Genomic DNA, 20,818 nt, shown 5'->3' with positions numbered 1-20,818 from the left:
AGGCCTTACAAACCTGAGTCCCTGAGGTAGGTGTGGGAGTGTGTGCTTGCGAGTGTGTGCTTGTGTGAGTGTATATGTGTGCGTGTGTGTGCGCTTGTGTGTGTGCTTGTGTGTGTGCTTGTGTATGTGTGTGTCCTTGTGCGTCTGTTTTGTGTGTGTGTGTGCTTGTGCGTGTGTGCTTGTGTGTGCTTGTGAGTGTATGTGTGTGCCTGTGTGTCTGCTTGTGTGTTGTGTGTGAATGTGTGAGTGTGCTTGTGTGCTTGTGTGTGTGTGCTTGTGTGTCTGCTTGTGTTTTGTGAGTGTGAGTGTGCTTGTGTGAGTGTGCTTGTGTGTGTGTGCTTGTGTCTGCTTGTTTTGTGTGCTTGTTTGTTGTGCTTGTGTGTGTGTGCTTGTGTTTTGTGAGTGTGTGAGTATGCTTGTATGTGCTTGTGTGTGCTTCTGTGTGTGCTTGTGTGTTTTGTGAGTGTATGTGTGAGTGTGCTTGTATGTGCTTGTGTGAGTGTATGTGTGTGCTTGTGTGTGTGCTTGTGCGAGTGCTTGTGCGTGTGTGTAGGGTGCAGGGAGGGGCAGCAGAGGGTGGGAACTTTGCAATGTTCTGCCTCCTCCTGTCTCCCTGACCTCACGCACTCACACAACCAGGCTGCCAGCAGACCTTGGGTGCCTGCAGATTTTTCTGGCCCCACAGGACTGGTCTGTTCCAACTTGCCTCAAGCCAGAGTCTCAGCTATTGAAGCAATAATTCTAGGTGCAGCCTTGGACCTGAAACTGGGCAGGCACCTAGAGGTTACTCAAGGACCATGAACCGTGCCCTCCGGGGGTTGGTGAGACAAACCCGAGGTGATCATTCACCCCACCAGCTTCCCCACTGCCTGATGGGATGTGGGGAAAAGAGAGAGAGATCAGACTGTTACTGTGTCTATATAGAAAGAAGTAGACATAAGAGACTCCATTTTGTTCTGTATTTGAGATGCTGTTAATTCGTGACCCTACCCCCAACCTTGTCCTTGCAAGAGACATGTGCTGTGGTGACTCAAGGTTTAACGGATTTGGGGCTGTGCAGGGTGTGCTTTGTTAAACAAGTGCCTGAAGGCAGTATGCTTGTGAAAAGTCATCACCATTCTCTTAATCTCAAGTACCCAGGGACACATACACTGCCAAAGGTCGCAGGGACCTCTGCCTAGGAAAGCTAGGTATTGTCCAAGGTTTCTCCCCATGTGATAGTCTGAAATATGGCCTCGTGGGAAGGGAAAGACCTGATCGTCCCCCAGCCTGACACCCTGAAGGGTCTCTGCTGAGGACTAGTATAAGAGGAAAGAAGGCCTCTTGGCGGTTCAGATAGAGAAAAGCATCTGTCTCCTGCCCATCCCTGGGCAATGGAACATCTCGGTGTAAAATCCGATTGTATTATCTGTTTACTGAGAAAGGAGAAAACCGCCTTAGGGCTGAAGGTGGGACGTGCTAGTGCAATGCTGTTCTTTATGCACTAAAAAGGTTTATGGAGATGTTTGCCTATGCATATCAAGGCATAGCACTTTTCCTTAAACTTATGTCACAGAGATCTGTATTCATATGTCTTACTGCTGACCTTCTCCCTACAATGATCCTATTATCCTGCCACTTCCTTTTTTCTAGGATGGTAAAGATAATGATCAATAAATACTGAGGAAACTCAGAGACCGGTGCCGGCGCTGCGTGGGTCCTCTGTATGCTGAGCGCCGGTCCCTGGGCCCACTTTTTCTTTCTCTATACTTTGTCTCTGTGTCTCATTTCTTTTCTCAAGTCTCTCGTTCCACCTAACGAGAAACGCCCACAGGTATGGAGGGGCAGGCCACTCCTTCAACCAGAGGCTGAAGGGGCTTCGTGAGAACAAGCTGAACTGCAAAGGCAGAGCAGGTAAATGGAGGGGGGCGGGTCCTCACAGCCTCTTCAGGAGCTGAGTCAGAAAGAGTGCTTTGTTTTGTTTTGTTTGGGGACTTGATGTGGAAGAGGGACACCTGTACCCCAAAGCCAAGGTCATGTAGCCTAACTCTACATGGAAGTGGGATGGGGTGTTCTAGAAGGCGCAGCTCTCCTATCCCTGGTGGGCTGCTTTTCAGATGTCTAAAAACAATGCTAGGTAAGAATAAGGGGCTGAGACACCTAAGGACAGATGTCGTGTGACTCCACTGATGTGAGGTTTCTGGAAGAGGCAAATTCATACACACAGGTGGTAGAATGGTGGTGACCAGGGACAGGGAAGGAAGGAACAAGGAGTTAGTGTTCAGTGGGCTGGGGTTTCTGTTGGGGATGATGAAAAGATCCCAGAAATGGATGGTGGTGGCTGTACAACACTGTGAACACACTTCATACCACTGAACTGTGTGGCGGTGGTGGCTGTACAACACTGTGAACACGCTTCATACCACTGAACTGTGTGGCGGTGGTGGCTGTACAACACTGTGAACACGCTTCATACCACTGAACTGTGTGGCGGTGGTGGCTGTACAACACTGTGAACACGCTTCATACCACTGAACTGTGTGGCGGTGGTGGCTGTACAACACTGTGAACACGCTTCATACCACTGAACTGTGTGGTGGTGGTGGCTGTACAACACTGTGAACACGCTTCAAACCACTGAACTGTGTGGTGGTGGTGGCTGTACAACACTGTGAACATACTTCATACCACTGAACTGTGCACTTAAAAATGGGGAAAAGGGCACATTTGATGTTATGTGTATTTTACCAGAATTTAAAAAAGAAGGAAAAAAAAAAAAACCAGTAGAAGAAAGGACTGAGGGGCCTAGAGAGGCTGTGTGGGAGAACAATAGACCCAAGGCAGGGTGGGGCCCCAGCCTGGGGAGGAGGACAGTGTTGTGGTGCTGGTATTTCACAGTTCTTGAGGCCTGCTATTCATAGCTCGGTCCCACCCATGTGCACTTGAAGTTATTTGGAATCTAGGACTTAATTGTTTTCCAGTTGGCACATACCGCCAAGTCAACCCAGGCACTAGCCAGTCCCTGCCCGCCTGCATGCGCATCCTCCCTGCCTCTCCTTGCTCCCTGGTGACTGAGGAGGGACCCACAGAGTCAGCTGCGATCCTGTTCCCCTGCCTCCCCTTGCCAGGAGTGGCAGCCAAAGAGACAGGGCTGTCCCTCACTCATGCTACAGGACTCTGCAGGAGTCACGGAGCTCAGGGCAAGGAGATCTTCAAAAAGTCCTGCTCTGCTTCTGTTACCTTTTCTTCTCCTCTCTACCTGTCATCTAGTGCCATGATAATGCTGCAAACCAAACCACCTCAAATCTTGGTGGTTTAAACTAATAGCCATTTCTTTTTTCTCATGAGCCTAGGATTTGGCTGGGCAGCTCAGTTGGTCTCACCCAGGCTCACCTGTGTGTCTGCAGTCAGCTGAAGGCTGTTAGGATAGTGATATGGTTTGGCTGTGTCCTCACCCAAATCTCATCTTGAATTGTACTCCCATAATTCCCACGTGTTGGGGGAGGGACCCAGTGGGAGATAATTGAATCATGGGGGTGGTCTCCCCCATACTGTTCTTGTGGTAGTGAATAAGTCTCACGAGATCTGATGGTATTATCAGAGGTTTCTGCTTTTACATCTTCCTCATTCTCTCTTTGCCTGCTGCCATCCATGTAATATGGGACTTGCTCCTCTTTGCCTTCTGCCATGATTGTGAGGCTTCTCCAGCCATGTGGAGCTGTAGGTCCAATTAAACCTCTTTCTTTTGTAAATTTTCCAGTCTTGGGTATGTCTTTAGCAGCAGCATGAAAACGGACTAACACAGATGGCCTTGGCTGGGAGGACTTAGCTCTGCTCCACATGGTCTCTCATGCTCCAGCAGGCTAGTCTGGGCTTGTTCTCATGGTGGAAGTTGTCAAAGAAAAACTGCACCAGACAGAGTTAAACAGGTAAGGGAAACTTTATTCAAGACTACTGCAATAGGAGAGAGAGATTAAACTTAACTTTGGATACAACAGAGGTAGCTAGGGATTTCTAGCCAATAGGCAGGGTGAAGGAGTCAATTTATCAAGAGGAACTTGTTAGGCATCAAGACTAGGGGTGATTTTTGCTAAACTGGCTTGGCAGAATTCTTGCTGAACTAGGTTGAGCAGGCCGAGGACAAGGTCTTGGGGCTCCGAGGAGGAGGGCTCAGAGGAGTCTGTCTAAAGTTGGATCAAAGATGGAGTCCTCGTCAAAGCAGAAGTCCAATAGAACATGTGGAATGTACAACACTTCTTAAGGTCTAGACTCCAAAACGGGCAGTACCACTTCTACTGTATTTATTGGCTAAAGCAAGTCACGAGGCTAGCCCAAGTCCAAGCAGTGGCGGAATGGCTTCATCACATTGTAAATGGCATGGGCAAAGGGAAGGGATGAAAAATGGGTCTATCTTTCCAATCAATTTCCTACTCTCTTCTTGGGAAGACCCTCTTCCACTGATCAAAACCACTGGGCAGAATGTAGAGCCCCACCTACTCCCCCATCCTGACTTATCTGGTGCCCTGGCTGAGTACAGAAGGCTGAACCCTCCCAGAAGGGGCCTGGAAGGGAATTGGAACCCACACAACCTAGGGACTACATGTGCTAATGAGGTTCTCAAGACCAAAAGAAGGCAGAGAGTACAATGGGAGCTTAAGGAACACAAAGAATATAAGTCAGAGACTTGGTCTTTGGAAAAAGCAAAAGTCTGGCTTTCAGAAGTCAGTGTAGCGTCACGCCAGGAGCAGAACAGCAATTTACTAGAAAGTGTAGTCATCAAACTATTCATGGCCATCATTTCCTGGGGGTTATACTCCTATATTTCCTGGGGGCTATAATTACTATAATCCATCATTTCCTAGGGGCTATCATGACTATAAATTAGTAATCAAACTAATAATGGCCATCATGCTGGGCGTGGTGCTAAATTGCTACACATGAAATCATGTCTAATATGATTAAAATAGCCATGGTATTATAACTCCCATTTTTATCATTAAGAAGATTAGGGCTGGGTGTGGTGGCTCATGCCTATAATCCAGCACTTTGGGAGGCCGAGGTGGGAGGATTGCTTGAGCTCAGGAGTTCAAGGCCAACCTGAGTAACATGGTGAGATCTCAACTCTACTAAAATAAATAAAAAAAAAATTAGCTGGGTGTGGTGCGGCTTACCTGTGGTCCCAGCTACTCATAGGCTGAGGTGGGAGGATCACTTGAGCCTGGGAGTTTGAGGCTGCAGTGAGCTGTGATTGTGCCACTGCACTCCAGCTTGGGTGACAGAGCAAGACCCTGTCTCAAAAAACAAAAAAAATAAAAATAAAAAATAAAATTAAAATTAAAAAAGAGAAAAGGAGAAAGGGTTGGAGGTAGGTGGTCTGGCTGATCTGGCAGTGCCTTTGTCTCCTCAGAGATTCAGGCCTGTTCAGCTTCTGCTCCACTATCCTTAGACCACAGCTTCCAACTTCAAAGTTGCCTCAAGGACCAAGATGGATGCTAGAACTCTAGCTATCACATCTTCAATCCAGGTGAGAAGCAGGAAGAATATAGAGAAAAGGGCCTCTTCTACCTATCTGAGATTCTTCTAAGGAACTGTCCCCAACATCTCCCCCATCAACTTCTGCTTATATCTCATCAGTCAGAACTTGTTCATATAAACTGCAAGGGCTGCAAGGGATACTGGGAAAGGCAGTCTGTTAGCTGGATACATAGCTTCTTAAATAAAATCAGACTTCTGCTACTGAGTGCTATGAGTCCCCTAAAAATATAGGCTGGAGTCCTAACTCCCAATATCTCAGAATGTGACCTTATTTGGAGATAAGGTCTTTATGGAGGAAATCAAGTTAAAATGAGGTCCTTAAGGTGGGACCCTAGTCCTTCTAGGAAGGGTAAAATAGGACACAGATACAGGCACATAGAGAAGGAAGACGACATGGAGACACAGGGAGGAAACATCATCTACAAGGCAAGGAGACAAGCCTGGAAAGATCCCTCCCTCATAGCCCTCAGAAGGAATCAGCCCTGCTGAAGCCTTGAATTTGGACTTCCAGCCTCCAGAACTGTAGTAATAATAAATGTCTGTTGTTATATAGAGAGACATATATATATAGGTAAAATATATTTAGTATCTCATATGTACATATATATATTCCCCCCCCCTCCTTAAATACAGGATCTTACTATGTTTGTTGCCCAGGCTGGTCTTGAACTCCTGGGCTCAAGTGATCCTCCCACCTTGGCCTCCTAAAGTGCTGGAATTACAGGTGTGAGTCACTGCGCCCAGGCAATTTCTGTTGTTGAAGTCACCAAGTTTGCAGTTCTTTGTTACGGCAACCCTAGGAAATGAATCTAGTCAGGAAGAGGAGGGAGTGCATGGTGATAAGCAATGGGCATCTGTGCACAGGGCCCAGAGCCATGCACCAGACCCTGCACTGCAGGCAGCGGGGCTGAGCTTGTGCCTGCAGACGGGCCTTGGCCGGGTTGGGCATGTGTGCATGCAGTGGACTGCACAGGTGGGGACCAAGCCCAGCACCAGCAGACTGCTTTCTGAGACCTCTGTCCATTGGGTCTGCTCCTGCCCTGGGGTGAGGTTATTAACGGGTCTCCACTGTGAGACCAAGGCTGTGGCGGGGTACTGAGGCTGAGGCCGGCAGTTCTCAAGGCCGCTCTCCACTCTGTCCCCTGGTTCCCTTCCTCTTGTCCTGTGTGCACCTGAATCTGTCCTGTCAGAGTGGCTTCCTCTACGAGCCATGTCTGTAATCTTTTGCTGGGACAGAATGCTTCCCTCAAGTGGGTATTTCAGAAGTAGTTGCTACACACGTGAACGCGATACAACAATTTTGACTTGGCTGTATCTTCAAGATCTCTGGGAAGAAGAGTACAGCTGCCAAGAGCTAAAAGCTTAAAGTGGGGCCACCTGACAGTGGTGACCACTTTACTCTCCCCTGTCCACCTTCACCACAAAATGGGACCCAAACACTTTATTCCCCAAAGCACAGGCCACAGGCAACACGAGACTGTCATGCATAACAGACTTGACTAAAGGCCTGAGGATAACAGGGCGGTAGCTGAAAAATAAAACTTAAGCCCGGCTACCAGGTTTCTGGAAGTGTTGACTATGCCCCTCCTGTCGCCTGCCTCTGGAGCTCCCTCACCTGTCTCCAGCTTCCAGGGTCCCTTAGTCCCACCCCTAATTTTTCCATGCCCTGCGTGGAGGACTCCCACCCGCCCCTCTCCCCACCCCCAGGTAGGGAAGGCAGCTTTTAATAGAGGTACATGAACCACTTAAAAACCTCAGCCTAACACAAAAGCCCACACATTGCACAATCCCGTGCATATGAAATCTCCAAAACAGGCCAATCCATAGAGATAGAAAGTGGATTTGTGGCTGCCTAGGTCAGTGGAAGGGAGGAGGGTGGAATGACAATGGGTATGGGGTTCTTTTTGAGATGAAGAAAATGTTCTACAATTAGTGATAATGGTTGCAGAATTCTGTGAATATACTAAAAACTACAGAATTTAAAGTATACTGAATTGTACACTTTAAATGGGTACATCTTAGGGCATGTGGATTATATTTCTATGAAGCTATTATTTATTTATTTTACTTTTTTTGAGACAAGATCTCGTTCTGTCACCCAGGATGGAATGCAGTGGCACAAACAGAGCTCACTGCAGCCTTGACCTCCTGGACTTGAGTGATCCTCCCACCTCAGCCTCCCAAATAGCTGGGACCACAGGCATGCACAACCACGCCCAACTAATTGTTTTTAACTTTTAGTAGAGATGGGGTTTCACCAGGTTACCCAGGCTGGCCTCGAACTCCTGAGCTCAAGCAATCTGCCTGCCATGGCCTCCCCAAATGCTGGGATTACGGGAGTGAGCCACCGCGCCTGGACAAAGCTGTTGTTTTAAAAACATCTCTGTGTGTCTAAGACACAGGGTCTCCCTGAGAACAGGGAGGTGTGTTTGCTTTAAGTCTACAATCACAAAGAGAGTCACCAGAGCTGTTCCTGCCGGAACCAGAGAGATTATGCCTCGAGGACAACTCAGCACGATGGGCCTGCAGCCTCCAGCGACGGGAGTGGCTACCTGGGCCGGTGGTAGAACAGCCCTGCTAGACAAAGCGCAGACACCTGTAACAAAGACCAAAAAAACCCTCAGAAAGAACCCCCATTCCTGTTGCATCCAATCTGCATCTGATGAAAGAAGGAGGCCGGGCGCGGTGGCTCACGCCTGTAATCCCAGCACTTTGGGAGGCCGAGGCAGGCGGATCACAAGGTCAGGAGATCGAGACCACGGTGAAACCCCGTCTCTACTAAAAATACAAAAAATTAGCCGGGCGCGGTTGTGGGCGCCTGTAGTCCCAGCTACTCGGGAGGCTGAGGCAGGAGAATGGCGTGAACCCGGGAGGCGGAGCTTGCAGTGAGCCGAGATCGCGCCACTGCACTCCAGCCTGGGCGACAGAGCGAGACTCCGTCTCAAAAAAAAAAAAAAAAAAAAAAAAAAAGAAGGAATGAGGAAATAAATGAAGGGCTGATTGAAATAACTTTCCAGGATGGTGAGAATGCCTGGGACAGAACCCTGGTTCCATCTCCCACTTAGAGGAGCCCTTTTCACTAACAGCTCCACTTAACTTCTATTTGCCATGCAAATCAACTGGCCCAGGTGAGTGGTGCCTGCATTGACTCCTGAAATCCCAAGGGCTTCCACGGCTCCCCGAGGCTCAATCAGGGCACAAAGACGCATGTGCAGACACTTTGCCTTTGCTAATCCTGTAGGCCTTCCACAGAGCAGGAAATCAATGACTCAAATACTCCTTTTGGCTCAGACAACTGCTTAAATGAGACTTTACCCTCGTGGCCAAGGAAGTTGGGTGGCAAGGGAGTTTCTTCAGACTCCGCCCCAGTTGATCCTGGATAGAACTGGCCTAGGTTTATATGCCATTGTTTGTTTTACTTAGGGTAAACCACTGCGAGTCCGGCCACTGAAAATCAGCTGACAGCAGGAGCAAAGATTCGCTTGGCTCGCTGGGGAGCGCGGAATGTCTGCCATCCCTGAGATGTTTCCAGAATAGAGGGAGCCTTGCGCAAGCGCCAGAATGGCTTGGCCTCCCCAGCGGTTTGCTGTTGGGTCCAAGGATCCGGAGCTACCTTGCAGGCAGCCAATGCCTGGGCCAAGCACCAGCACCCCGGAGCCCCGAAGTGAGGGCTGTCCATGGGGAGCTTGTCTCCTCTGGTTTGTCCACAACCCAGTGACCCCAGGGTAGGGGTGGGCGTGGGGGACTATGCCCAGAAACAACCTGGCACACGGCGAGGTGAGAGGGAGGGCTGGTTTTGGAAGCCACTTTAGAATCTTGGCCTAGTAATGCAGAAAGCATGACCTTGGGGAAGTGTCCTGCCCTGTCAGGGGCTCGCAGGCCTCATCTGTGTGCTGGCCCCTTTAGGGTCATGAGTAGGTAACATACATATAGGAGGCACCTGCACTGTGCATGGTGGGTGCTGTAAATCAAAAATAACATCCTAAGCCCTCCAGGTGACTGAGGGGACCCCAGAGAAACCTGAGAAACTGAATTCCCAGCCATGGCGGGAAAGGAGGTCGAACACGCCTTGTTTTTTTTTTTTTGTTTTTTTTTTTTTGAGACGGAGTCTCGCTGTGTCTCCCAGGCTGGAGTGCAGTGGCGTGATCTCGGCTCACTGCAAGCTCCGCCTCCCGGGTTCACGCCATTCTCCCGCCTCAGCCTCCCAAGTAGCTGAGACCACAGGCGCCCGCCACCACGCCCGGCTAGTTTTTTGTATTTTTAGTAGAGACGGGGTTTCACCATGTTAGCCAGGATAGTCTCGATCTCCTGACCTCGTGATCCACCCGCCTTGGCCTCCCAAAGTGCTGGGATTACAGGCTTGAGCCACCGCGCCCGGCCAAACACGCCTTGTTACACCCTCTCCCTTTTGGAATTTAGGTACAACTGACCAGCATTCACATTAAAACAGAGATCACAACATTACCAGAAAGGGGTCCTGATCCAGACCCCAAGAGGGTGCTCTTGGACATCACACAAAAAAGAATTCGGGGCAAGTGCATAAAGTGAAAGCAAGTTTATTAAGCAAGTAAAGGAAGGCTGGGCATGGTGGCTCACACCTGTAACCCCAGCACTTTGGGAGGCCAACGTGGGAGGATTGCTTAAGCTCAGGAGTTGGAGATCAGCCTGAGTGAGACCCTATCCCTACAAAAAAAAAAAAAAAAAAAAAAAATTAGCCAGGCATGGTGGTGCATGTCCTAGCTACTCAGGAGGCTGAGGTGGGAGGATCGCTTGAGCTGGGGAGGTTGAGGCTGCAGTGAGCTGAGATTGCACCACTGCACTCTAGCTTGGATAACACAGAGAGACCCAGTCTCAAAAAAAAAAAAAAAGAAGAAGAAGAAAAGAAAGTAGGCCGGGCATGGTGACTCATGCCTCTAATCCCAGCACTTTGGGAGGCCGAGGTGGGTGGATCACCTGAGGTTGGGAGTTTGAGTCCAGCCTGACCAATCTGGAGAAACCCCGTCTTTACTAAAAATAGAAAATTAGCCAGGTGTGGTGGCGCATGCCTGCAATCCTAACTACTCGGGAGGCTGAGGCAGGAGAATCACTTGAGCCTGGGAGGCGGAGGTTGCGCTGAGCTGAGATTGAGCCATTGCACTCCAGCCTGGGTGACAGAGCAAGACTCCGTCTCAAAAAATAAAAAGGAAAGGAATAAAGGAATGGCTACTCCATAGACAGAGCAGTGGCATGGGCTGCTCAACCGAGTATACTTGTAGTTACTTCTTGATTACATGCTAAACAAAAGGTGGATTATTCATTAGTTTTTCAGGAAAGAGATGGGTAATTCCCCCTGCACTGAAGCTTCCTCCCCTTTGGACCATATAGAGTACCTTCCTGACGTTGCCATTGCATTTGTAAACGGTCACAGTGCTGGTGGGAGTGTGTGTTAGTATGGTAATGCATTATAATTAGAGTCTAACAAGCAGTGAGGACAACCAAAGGTCACTTTCATTGCCACCTTGGTTTTGGTAGGTTTTGGTCGGCTTCTTGACCGCATCCTGTTTTATCAGCAAAGTCCTTGTGACCTGATCTTGTGCTGACCTCCTAACTCATCCTGTGCCTAAGAACACCTGGTCTCCTGGGAATGCAGCCCAGTAGGCTTAAGCTTTATTTTACCATCTATTCTCTCTGAAGGCTGCTTCATCTATACAACAAGAATCTGGACCCCCACAATTCCCCTTACCTTAATGCGAGCATTTCTTTCTACTGACTTGAAGTCTTGGGACGATGCTTAACCCTTTCAACGGGTTGCCAATCGGAAAATCTTTGAATCTACCTATGACCTGTAAGTCCCTGCTCCGAGTTGTCCTGACTTTCCGGTTGAACCAACATACAACTCCCATGTACGGGTTTTTGTTTTTGCCTCTAACATCTGTCTCCCCATCATGTATATAAAACCAAACTGTAACCCAACTGCCTTGGGATCACTTTCTCAGGACCCCTTGAGGCTGCTCCCCAAGGCCCAGTCACTCATATGGACTCAGAATAAACCTCTTTAAAACATTTTACAGAGTTTGGTTTTTCCATTAACCACGCTGGCAAATGTTATTTCCCGTCCCTACACTCAATCACACCCTGGGCTGGTGCCACCTACCTTCCGCCTCATTCCTGGAACATGATTGGCCTTCTCCACCTCTGACTTGGTCCCATCTACTCAGCCTTTCTGAACCGGAGCTTCCTGTGGGGGAGGCAGAATGCTGTGAGAGTTAAGAGGCAGGGGATGCGTGGGCAGACGGCCCCTTTAGCCAGTCAAGGACCTTCAGGAAGGCGCTGACCTCCTGTATTTGTCTCCTCCACAAAATGAGACTGATACATGTCCCTCAGAGGCCCCTGGAGAGGATGAAGTGAGATGCCACGTGGGCGAAGCATGGGAGGCCCGCAGTCAGCCCGGTGATGGGCCGCACAGTTACAGAGTGCACCTTCCCTCCCAGCACTTCCTCAGCACCTCCCACAGGTTTCATGCCCCTGAAACTAACCATGGGGTCTACTTCAAGTCTGCCTATCTTCTCTCCCGTGCCAGACTTAGAGCATCCCAGAGCCAGCCAGCAAGGGTCTGCCCAGGGCCGATGGGGGCCTGATTGCCCTGGCCTCCCAGAACCAACAGCGGGGAAGGCGGTGGTGTCTGCCTGTGGGGCTCCTGGACTTTGCCCGTGTGTCCCCTAAAGCATATCTCACTCAGTCACCCTTCACCTGAATTCTACAGCCTGGAGAGGCCCTCAGACTTCAAGGAGAACAAATCCCCCATACTATATGCTAAGCCGGTGTGTGTGATTCTGCACATTTTGGAAGAGAAATTCCTCACCTTCCATCAGCTCCTCAGGAGAATCCATCTTTGTCTCCCTTTTCTGCCTTATTGCCTTAAAAGCATTTAACTCACTCTGAATTTTTTTTTTTTTTTTTTTTTGAGATGGAGTCTCACTCTCTCCCAGGCTGGAGTGCAATGGCGCATCCTTGACCTACTGCAATCTCCACCTCTTGGGTTCAAGCAATTCTCTTGCCTCAGCCTTTCAAGTAGCTGGGATTACAGGTGCCTGCCACCACACCTGGCTAATTTTTTTTTTGTATTTTTTAGTAGAAACACATGTTGGCTAGGCTGGTCTCGAACTCCTGACCTCAGGTGATCCACCCACCTTGGCCTCTGAAAGATCTGGAATTACAGGCATGAGTCACCACACCCGTCATTTTGAAATTCTATTCCCGTGTTTGTTGCCTGTCTCTGCCACTAGAAAGCAAGTCCCAGGAGGGCTCATCTCATTCGTGGTTATATTCTCAGATCCTAAAACAGAGCCTGGCACTCAGAAGGTCTCAATATCTTTTGAATGAATGAATGATGTACTTTGAGCCAATGGCTAAGGGCTGTGGGTCCTGCCCTGCAATGGGGTCTGAACAAGGCATGGACCGTCCGTGGGGTCTTCCTCCGAGAACAGCGTCTGGGCTGAGGTCAGCTGCAGTGGAGAACGGTACTCCTAGAATAAGAGTCTAGACAGGGGAGGGGCTCAGAGTCCAGACTGGATCTGCCTGAGAAGAACAGAGTTCAAGGGTCTCAGAGGGCAGCCCACTTATGTTAGCATCTTGCAGAAAGGGCAGGACGGTGGGCCTCAGCTCTATTTTCTATTGTTGCGTAACATGCTGTCCCAAAACTTAGTGGCTTAAAATGATTTTACAATATCTCATGCTTTTGTGGCAGGTTTTCATTCAGGGACTGCTGGGCAGGGTGATTCTTCTGCCCCATGTGGCACTGACTGAGGTCACCTGATGGCACTCGGCTGGCAGACGGGCCGGTATGGAAGACCCTGGATAGCCTCCTTCATGAGTTGAGTGGTTTGGCAAGACGGCTGCAAGGCTGGGCTCAGTGGGGCCTGTCTCCTGGAGCGCCCACGCCTGGCGTCTCCTGCACAGCAGCTCAGGGCTCCCGAGGCAGTCAGAAGACCAAGGCAGACACTGCAAGGCTGCTTTGACCCAGCCTTCGGAGTCACAGAGCACCATTGCCATCACATCTTATTGGCTACAGGCAAGGCGCAGCGCCAGCCCAGACCCAAGAGAAATGAACAGAACTGTAGAGCAGCATGAATACCACTGGGATGGAGGCAGGGCATCTTTGGAGACAAGTCACCACTGCCTCTCTCCGGGCTGGGCTCAGGGACACAGCCTGAAGCCAGGGACAATGGGTGGGGCCAGGAGAAGCCCAAAAGTCTCACCCCTTTGACTGGCTTTCCCCAGAACAAGGATCAAAGGACCATTAAGTAACCTCAAATGAGTCCTAACCACTTGAACTTCCTGCCAATTCCATATCCTATTTCAATACTTTGTCCGAGGCAACTTCTCAATAGAGATGTCATGTTCCAAGCGTGACTAACCACTTACGGTATTACCTGCTTATGCTTTCACCCCGATCTGTGACTGTACTCCCTTTTTTGGGCATGCAGACCCAGTGAAAAGAATGGTGTCCTCTCATGACACTGCCTCTCAGGGTCCAGAGGCTGCAGCTTTTCCTTCAACCTTCGAGCTCCTCAGCTATCTGAACATGCCATTGCCTGAAAACAAACTGAGAACCAACAAACAGTGGCTATGTGCTCTGGAAACACTCAGAGTGATAGTTCAGGTGAGCGCAGTGCCATTTCCCAAGTGCTCCTGGTTGCTCCAACCCCATCCACAAAGAGTCTCAGACAGAACCTGAGGGAGGCGGCCGGGGAAAGAAACTGGGACATGCTGGGAAAGCAGTTGCAGAGCAGGCCACGGACCCTGTCCGGTGGCAAAGGGAAGGAGCGTGGCCTTCAGGAAGAGTCATACATCACCTCAGAGATGTGAGGAATCCACACCTCAGCACTTCTTGCAGAACTGACAACCCCTGTGAGACACGGGGACCTCCTTCCTCCTTCTCAACAGAACTCTCCAGCATGAAGGTTCAAAGCATGGGCTTTGAATAACCTGGGTTGGAGTCCCAGCTGGATGGGCCTGGAAAAGTTACTGAATCTTTTCAATCTCCTTGGTAAAATGAAGAGAATGTCCCCCGCACTTATTGGGAAGAATCGATGACAGGAAGCCTGGAGAGTACCTAGCACAGTGCTTGGCATGAAATAGGCATCAGTAACTATAATCTTAAATATTATTATTGGGTCAGTAACCCCAGCAACCACCACCAACAGCCCCTTCTTTTGCCACTTCCCTGGCCCCAGTGTAGGTGAACTGCTCTAAATCAGCAATAAGGCCAGGCGCGGTGGCTCACACCTGTAATCCCAGCACTTTGGGAGGCCGAGGCAGGCGGATCACTTGAGGTGGGAGGTCGGGACCAGCCTGAACGACATGGTAAAACCCCATCTCTACTAAAAAAAAAATACAAAAGTAGCCAGGTATGGTGGTGCATGCCTGTAATCCCAGCTACTTGGGAGGCACAGGTAGGAGAATTGCTTGAACCCGGGAGGCAGAGGTTGCAGTGAGCCGAGATCGCGCCATTGCACTCCAGCCTGGGCAACAAGAGCGAAACTCCATCTCAAAAATAAATAAATAAATAAAAATAAATCAGCAATGACCAACAGACATACCTTGGGAGCCACATCTATGAACTCCAATTTTCTAGTGGTCAATTACAAAAGATAAAGAGAAACAAGAGAAAGTAATTTTGATAGTATATTTTATTTAGCCCAATATATAAAAAATATTAACATGTAATCAATAGAAAAAATGATGTGATATCTTACATTCTCTTTAAAAAACATTAAGTCTTTGAAACCAGTGTGTTCTTACACTTACAGCCCATCTGAATCGGGCCCAACCACACTCCAGGGCTCCAAAGCCACAGGTGGCCAGGGGCATCGCACTGGACAGCACAGGGCTAGAGGCACTGGGTAGACCCTTCCCTGTTCCAAGCTCAGTGGCCTGGATGTGGGCAGAAAGAGGAGTCTGGATCTGGGTTTAAGCTACAAGAACTCCCTCCCCAGGGGTAACACAAATATTTTCTGTAATACTCCCCTGCCAGGATTGAAGAGAACAGAAAGAAAGGCAAAGGAAAGAAAATAAATGATTTATTTTTCCTTTATTATCATTTTTAGAGACAGGGTTTGGCTCTGCTACCCAGGCTAGAGTGCAGTGGCACAGTCATGGCTCATTGCAACCTTGATCCCTGAGCTCAAGCAATCCTCCTGCCTCAATCTCCTGAGTAACTGGGACTTATAGGTATGTGCCACCATGCCTGGCTAATTTTTATTTTTTATTTTTGTAGCGATGGGGGCTCACTGTGTTGCCCAGACTGGTCTCAAACTCCTGGGTTCAATCAGTCCTCCCACCTCAGCCTCCCAAAGTACTGGGATTACAGGCTTGAGCCACCATGCCTGGCCCTTATTTTTCTTTATATTCACAGCAGATAAGTAATAATACACCATTGTATACAACCTTGCCTCTCCTAATAGAAAGCACATTCTTTATTTATACCAATAAAAAAAGCCCCAAAATCCCAAGGCTCTGACTGGGGTCCAGTGAGGATTAAGGTCATCAGGCGCCAAACAGGATCCAAGGGCAAAGGGACAGTGTGGGGTTACTTGGAGACTCCCTGTGCAGAAAATGGGAGCTCAGGGCTACAGTGAGGGGGCCACTCCACTGTTCAGGTCTTTGGGCTCACCCTCCATTCAGTGCTGAACACGTGAACTTGGGCATAGAAGATGGTGGTTAAAGCTTGAATAAAAAGGCCCAAGAACCAATAGAAATGGAAGGAAACTGATAGCATACGGACGAAATGACTTATCCTCTGCTCTTGCTGGTGTCAATGTAAGAAAAGATCCAAGATTTTAAGAACAACGGGCTGAGGGCAACATAGTGAGACCCCATGTCTACAAAGAATAAAAAAGTAGCTAGGTGTAGTGGCACGTGCCTGTAGTCCCAGCCATTTGGGAGGCTGGGGTGGGAGGATTGCTTGAACCTGGGAGGTTGAGGCCGCAGTGAGCTGTGACTGCACCACTTTACTCGAGCCTGGGTAACACAGTGAACCCCTATCTCAAGCAAACGAAACAAAACAAACAAACAACAACAAAAAAACAGGACTCTGAAAGACAATTCAAACAACCAAACAGCAACAAAAAAATACGGGCTTGCTAGAGAACCATCTGAAAAAGGAGCTAAAACTTCTCAGCAAAAGCTTTTGGGGCCAGTTCTGCTGGAAAGAGGACTGGGTTTGAACTGCATGGCTCTTTGCAGTCATCAGAACCTCCATTTGCTTAAATGGCACTTGGAAAGACAGGTATAAAATGACACTTGGACACATGCCACTTTCTGCAAGTGGAAAAGAACTGGTCTCCGTTTTATAGAGTTTTATGGGAGCAAGAGAATAAGGACAATTCTAAACCCAGATTTTCTATTTGATCCTCAGTCTCTAGAAAGTTTGACATCCTAGATGAAGAACAAAAATAAGTTGAACATGGACACAGGGAGGGGAACAACATATACCGGGGCCTGTCATAGGGTGGGGAGGGAGGGAGAATATTAGGAAAAATAGCCAATGCATGCTGGGCTTAATATCTAGGTGATGGGTAGATAGATGCAGCAAACCACCATGGTACACATTTACTTATGTAACAAACCTGCACATGTACCCCAGAACTAAAAATAAAAAAAAATTTAAATGAAAAAAACAAGTAGAGACTCTTCAAAATAAGAGGGTATGTCAGGCAGCTACTATTATTTTTCCTTCAAATTAGTAAGTGTCAGGTACCTGTTTAATCAGCTGGAGGTTAGAAAAAAATAATACAAATATTTTTCATGGAAACAAACAACAAGACGAAACAACAACAAAAGTAAGTTGAAAGCCATGTGTGTTAAGGTCACTCTTAGCATTTTCACCTTACATGAGAAGCAGAGACCAGGAAAAGACAAGGGCATGAATTTAGGGTACTCAAGTTCCAAATACACGAATCCATTGCTATTTGTTTCTTTTTCTCTTTCTTTTCTCAACAAGTTGGGGAACACATGCAGAAGCAACAACAGCCACCGACTGAGCTGACGGTATTCTCCATGGGGCTGAGTATGGGCATGCATATTTCCCAGATGCCAGGGCAGGGGGTCTCCATCAATACATGGGTACTCAACACTACGGGGCCTAGCTCCCTGCTTGAGGAGGACTCATGGGTCACCCTGAATGGCCCACACTCTCTGACACCTGGCAGAGTGGTCAAGTATGTGAAACATCTCTTAGGAACAGAAATATTTAGAGTTAGTCATTATTTTTTTAAACTTTCTTGGTGGGTTCAGAAACAAGTGACCATTTTGTGTAAATTCATTTATGTTGGAACAATGAGAACATATGGACACAGGGAGGGGAACATCACACACCGGGGCCTGTTGGGGTGTGGGGGTAGGGGAGGGATAACATTAGGAGAAATACCTAATGTAGATGATGGGTGGATGGGTGCAGCAAACTACCATGGCACGTGTATACCTATGTAACAAACCTGCACGTTCTGCACATGTACCCCAGAACTGAAAGTATAATAATAAAAAAAAGAAAAAAAAGTTCATTTATTTTGACTCCTACAAAGGCAAGGAATAGGGTTTTTGTTGTTGTTGTTGTAGTTGTTTTTGAGACGGTCTCACTCTGTTGCCCAGGCTGGAGTGCAGTGGTGTAATTTTGGCTTACTGCAACCTCCACCTACCAGCTTCAAGCAATTCTCCTACCTCAGCCTCCCGAGTAGCTGGGACTACAGGCATACAATACCACATCAGGCTAATGTTTTTGTATTTTTAGTAGAGATAGGGTTTCACCATGTTGGCCAGGTTGGTCTTGAACTCCTGACCTCAGGTGATCTGCTTACCTCGGCCTCCCAAAGTGCTGGGATTATAGGCGTGAGCCACTGCGCCTGACCAGGAATAGGGTTTTAATACAATTTTTCATCTGGCCTGAAAAATATACTTCAGTGTTCAATGATGTGAAATCTCTGAGATATCAGGGAATGAAAGGGATTAAAAGCTTTAAGAAATACAAATATAAATATGTATATGTGTGTGTATACATATACTGTTTATTTTTTTGCCCAGGGAAGACATCTGTCAGTGCTCATAAATCCTGTTTCCTCTGATGACAAGTCAGTACCAGCTTAACCTAATGACTGGCAAAAAAAGGACATGCAGAATTCAATGCAACACACATCCTGACAAGTTTATAAGGACCACGAGAAGTTTAGAGGCAGGAAATGAATAGTAACATCAACCACAGAAAGTAACATCACTCACTCCAGAGTTTAAAATGCTGGTACACAGGTGAGGGTAGGCCTTAGGCAAGCCAGCATGACAGCAAAGGACGGACGGACCCAGAGGAGACTCCAAGGATGTAAAATCACGAACGAAACAAAACATACAACCAAGACTCACCATAAAAATGATAACTGTGTGAGGTAATGCATTTGTTAGCTAGATTTAACCATTCCCAAAGCATTGTGTTGTGCATGATAAATGCATACTATTTTGTCTGTCAATTTAAAAATAAAAATGAGAAAGGCCAGGTGCAGTGGCTCATGTCTGTAATCTCAATACTTTGGGAGGCCGAGGTGGGAGGACTGCTTGAGCCCAGAAGTTTCAGACCAGCCTGGGCAACACAGTGAGATCCCCATCCCTAAAACAATAAAAATAGAAAAAATGAGCCGGGTGTGGTGGTGCACACCAGCTACTCTGGATGCTGAGGCAGGAGGATGGCTTGAGTCTAGGAGATCAAGGCTGTAGTGAGCTGTGATCGTACCACTGCGCTTCAGCCTAGGCAACAGAGCCCCTGTCTTTAAAAAATAATAATAAATAAAAATTTTAAAATTTTAAAAATGAAAAAAAAAAAAAAGACAACCAAACCCCTTAGGCCCACTACCTCGCACCGAAAGCAGTCTTTGGGAGACAGCATGTGGCATCCAGAGGTGTGAAGCTCAGTCGAGGTGAGTAGAGCCAGCCTGTGAAATCCTGTACTTCCTGTTTCTGCAGAACCAGCTTCCAAATGGGAAGACGTAACAGACCGCTCCTCTGCAGCGACCTGCAGACCCCCAGAAAGGGCACTCCTTGAAGCAGCAGGGCCTTGGCCTCATCAGCCACCACCACATTCACGTGGGTGAGGGCGATGGCGCTGCCCACTGTCCTTGCGTTCCTCTTTCCGACACATTCAACAGGGAGCTATGAGACCAGGAGTGATGGTCTCCCGCAGCAGCTGGTGAGTCTCCTTCTCTTGACCGTCTTGTTCAGGAGCCCTTCCGCTCTGAGAAAACCAGCAAGGCCTCTCCAAGTGCACCAAGCAGGACGCTGCAAACAGCAGCAGAAGGTCAGCTCTCCAATCCCCTGGGACCCCTGAGCCGCCTGGCACCCACATACACAGGGCAAGGGGTGCCTCCCCTCATTCTGCGACTGTGACTCATCACCAGCCCGGACTGCCATGCTTCCAGGTCAAGCCCAGGAATCGCTCCAATCACTCGGGGCAGACCTCGGGTACACATGGGAGGTGAGAAGGCTGGGAGGCGGGCTCGATACCTTCCCTCGGGGAAGTAGGTGAAGCATCCCACACATCCCGACTCGGTGAGGGTGAGCACTTGGGTTAGTGCTCTCTGGCAGAAACACAGACTTCCGGCAGGAGCGATCCCATAGACGCCTCTGGTGCTGTTGGCAAATTGGGCTGAGGCATACGAAATCACACAGGTATCCATATTCTTAAAATTAAGGTGACAATCTCAGAATCTTTTCATTTCATGTAAACTACAGAACATTTAAAGGTGAAAATACAAGTGGGGAATCATCATTTTCCCACCAGCACAGAAAGACACATGGCCAGTGATCTGAAAATGAAAAAGCAGTGGGAGAACTGGAGACAGTGAGGGAAGAAGAGCTGAATATTTTAACATCCTTCAAATGTAATACAGCCAAAGTCCTCTCCACTTTCTATTTTGAACCTCGCCACAGACAGTCTATCTGAATTCCGTCAGTCTTCTGGGGCCTGTGCTGGGCCATCATCAAGGGGCTATGGTGGTAGGTGTCTGATGGGGAGAGCCCTTTTTCAGAGGTGCCAACAGCCCTTTTGGTCAGACCCTTTCCTTCCCTTCCTCTCTCATCTGCCTACCCAGCACCCCAATCCTTCATACGCTCACTCGCAACACACACCCAGGCCATGGTGCCTTCGTATCTTGAATGTTTGTTGTGCTGAGTGTATGACACACACATAGGCTGTCCATGCTACATACCTGGTGGAAAATGTTCCTTTGGTGGGTGACCCTGACATACAGGTAACTCACACCATTTTCCACTTTAGTACAGGAAT

General features: G+C 48.4%; 1 protein-coding gene across 11 annotated transcripts in view; it reads right to left on the bottom strand.

Annotated features, from left to right (window-relative positions):
- Nucleotides 1–20,818, bottom strand: part of LOC105464930 (transmembrane protein 241) — a 160,092-nt gene that overhangs the window by 3,202 nt on the left and 136,072 nt on the right. For 3 of the 11 annotated variants that reach the window (XM_011713066.3, XM_071085536.1, XM_071085535.1), the window contains one exon: nucleotides 19,692–20,163. The exons of 1 other annotated variant lie outside the window; for it this stretch is intronic. In XM_011713066.3, the coding sequence (XP_011711368.1) occupies nucleotides 19,833–20,163 (331 nt within the window). In that variant the 3' untranslated portion in view covers nucleotides 19,692–19,832. Of the gene's footprint in view, nucleotides 1–200; nucleotides 4,164–5,150; nucleotides 8,111–9,599; nucleotides 10,198–11,647; nucleotides 20,164–20,818 lie in introns of those variants that run through there. 7 more of the 11 variants (XM_011713096.3, XM_011713107.2, XM_011713075.3 and 4 more) reach the window with 6 other exon arrangements.

Source organism: Macaca nemestrina, chromosome 19, assembly GCF_043159975.1.
Source record: "Macaca nemestrina isolate mMacNem1 chromosome 19, mMacNem.hap1, whole genome shotgun sequence".
NCBI classification, from domain to species: Eukaryota; Metazoa; Chordata; class Mammalia; order Primates; family Cercopithecidae; genus Macaca; species Macaca nemestrina.
Note: the sequence above shows the minus strand (reverse complement) of the source record. Positions and strands in the feature narration are given on the sequence as shown.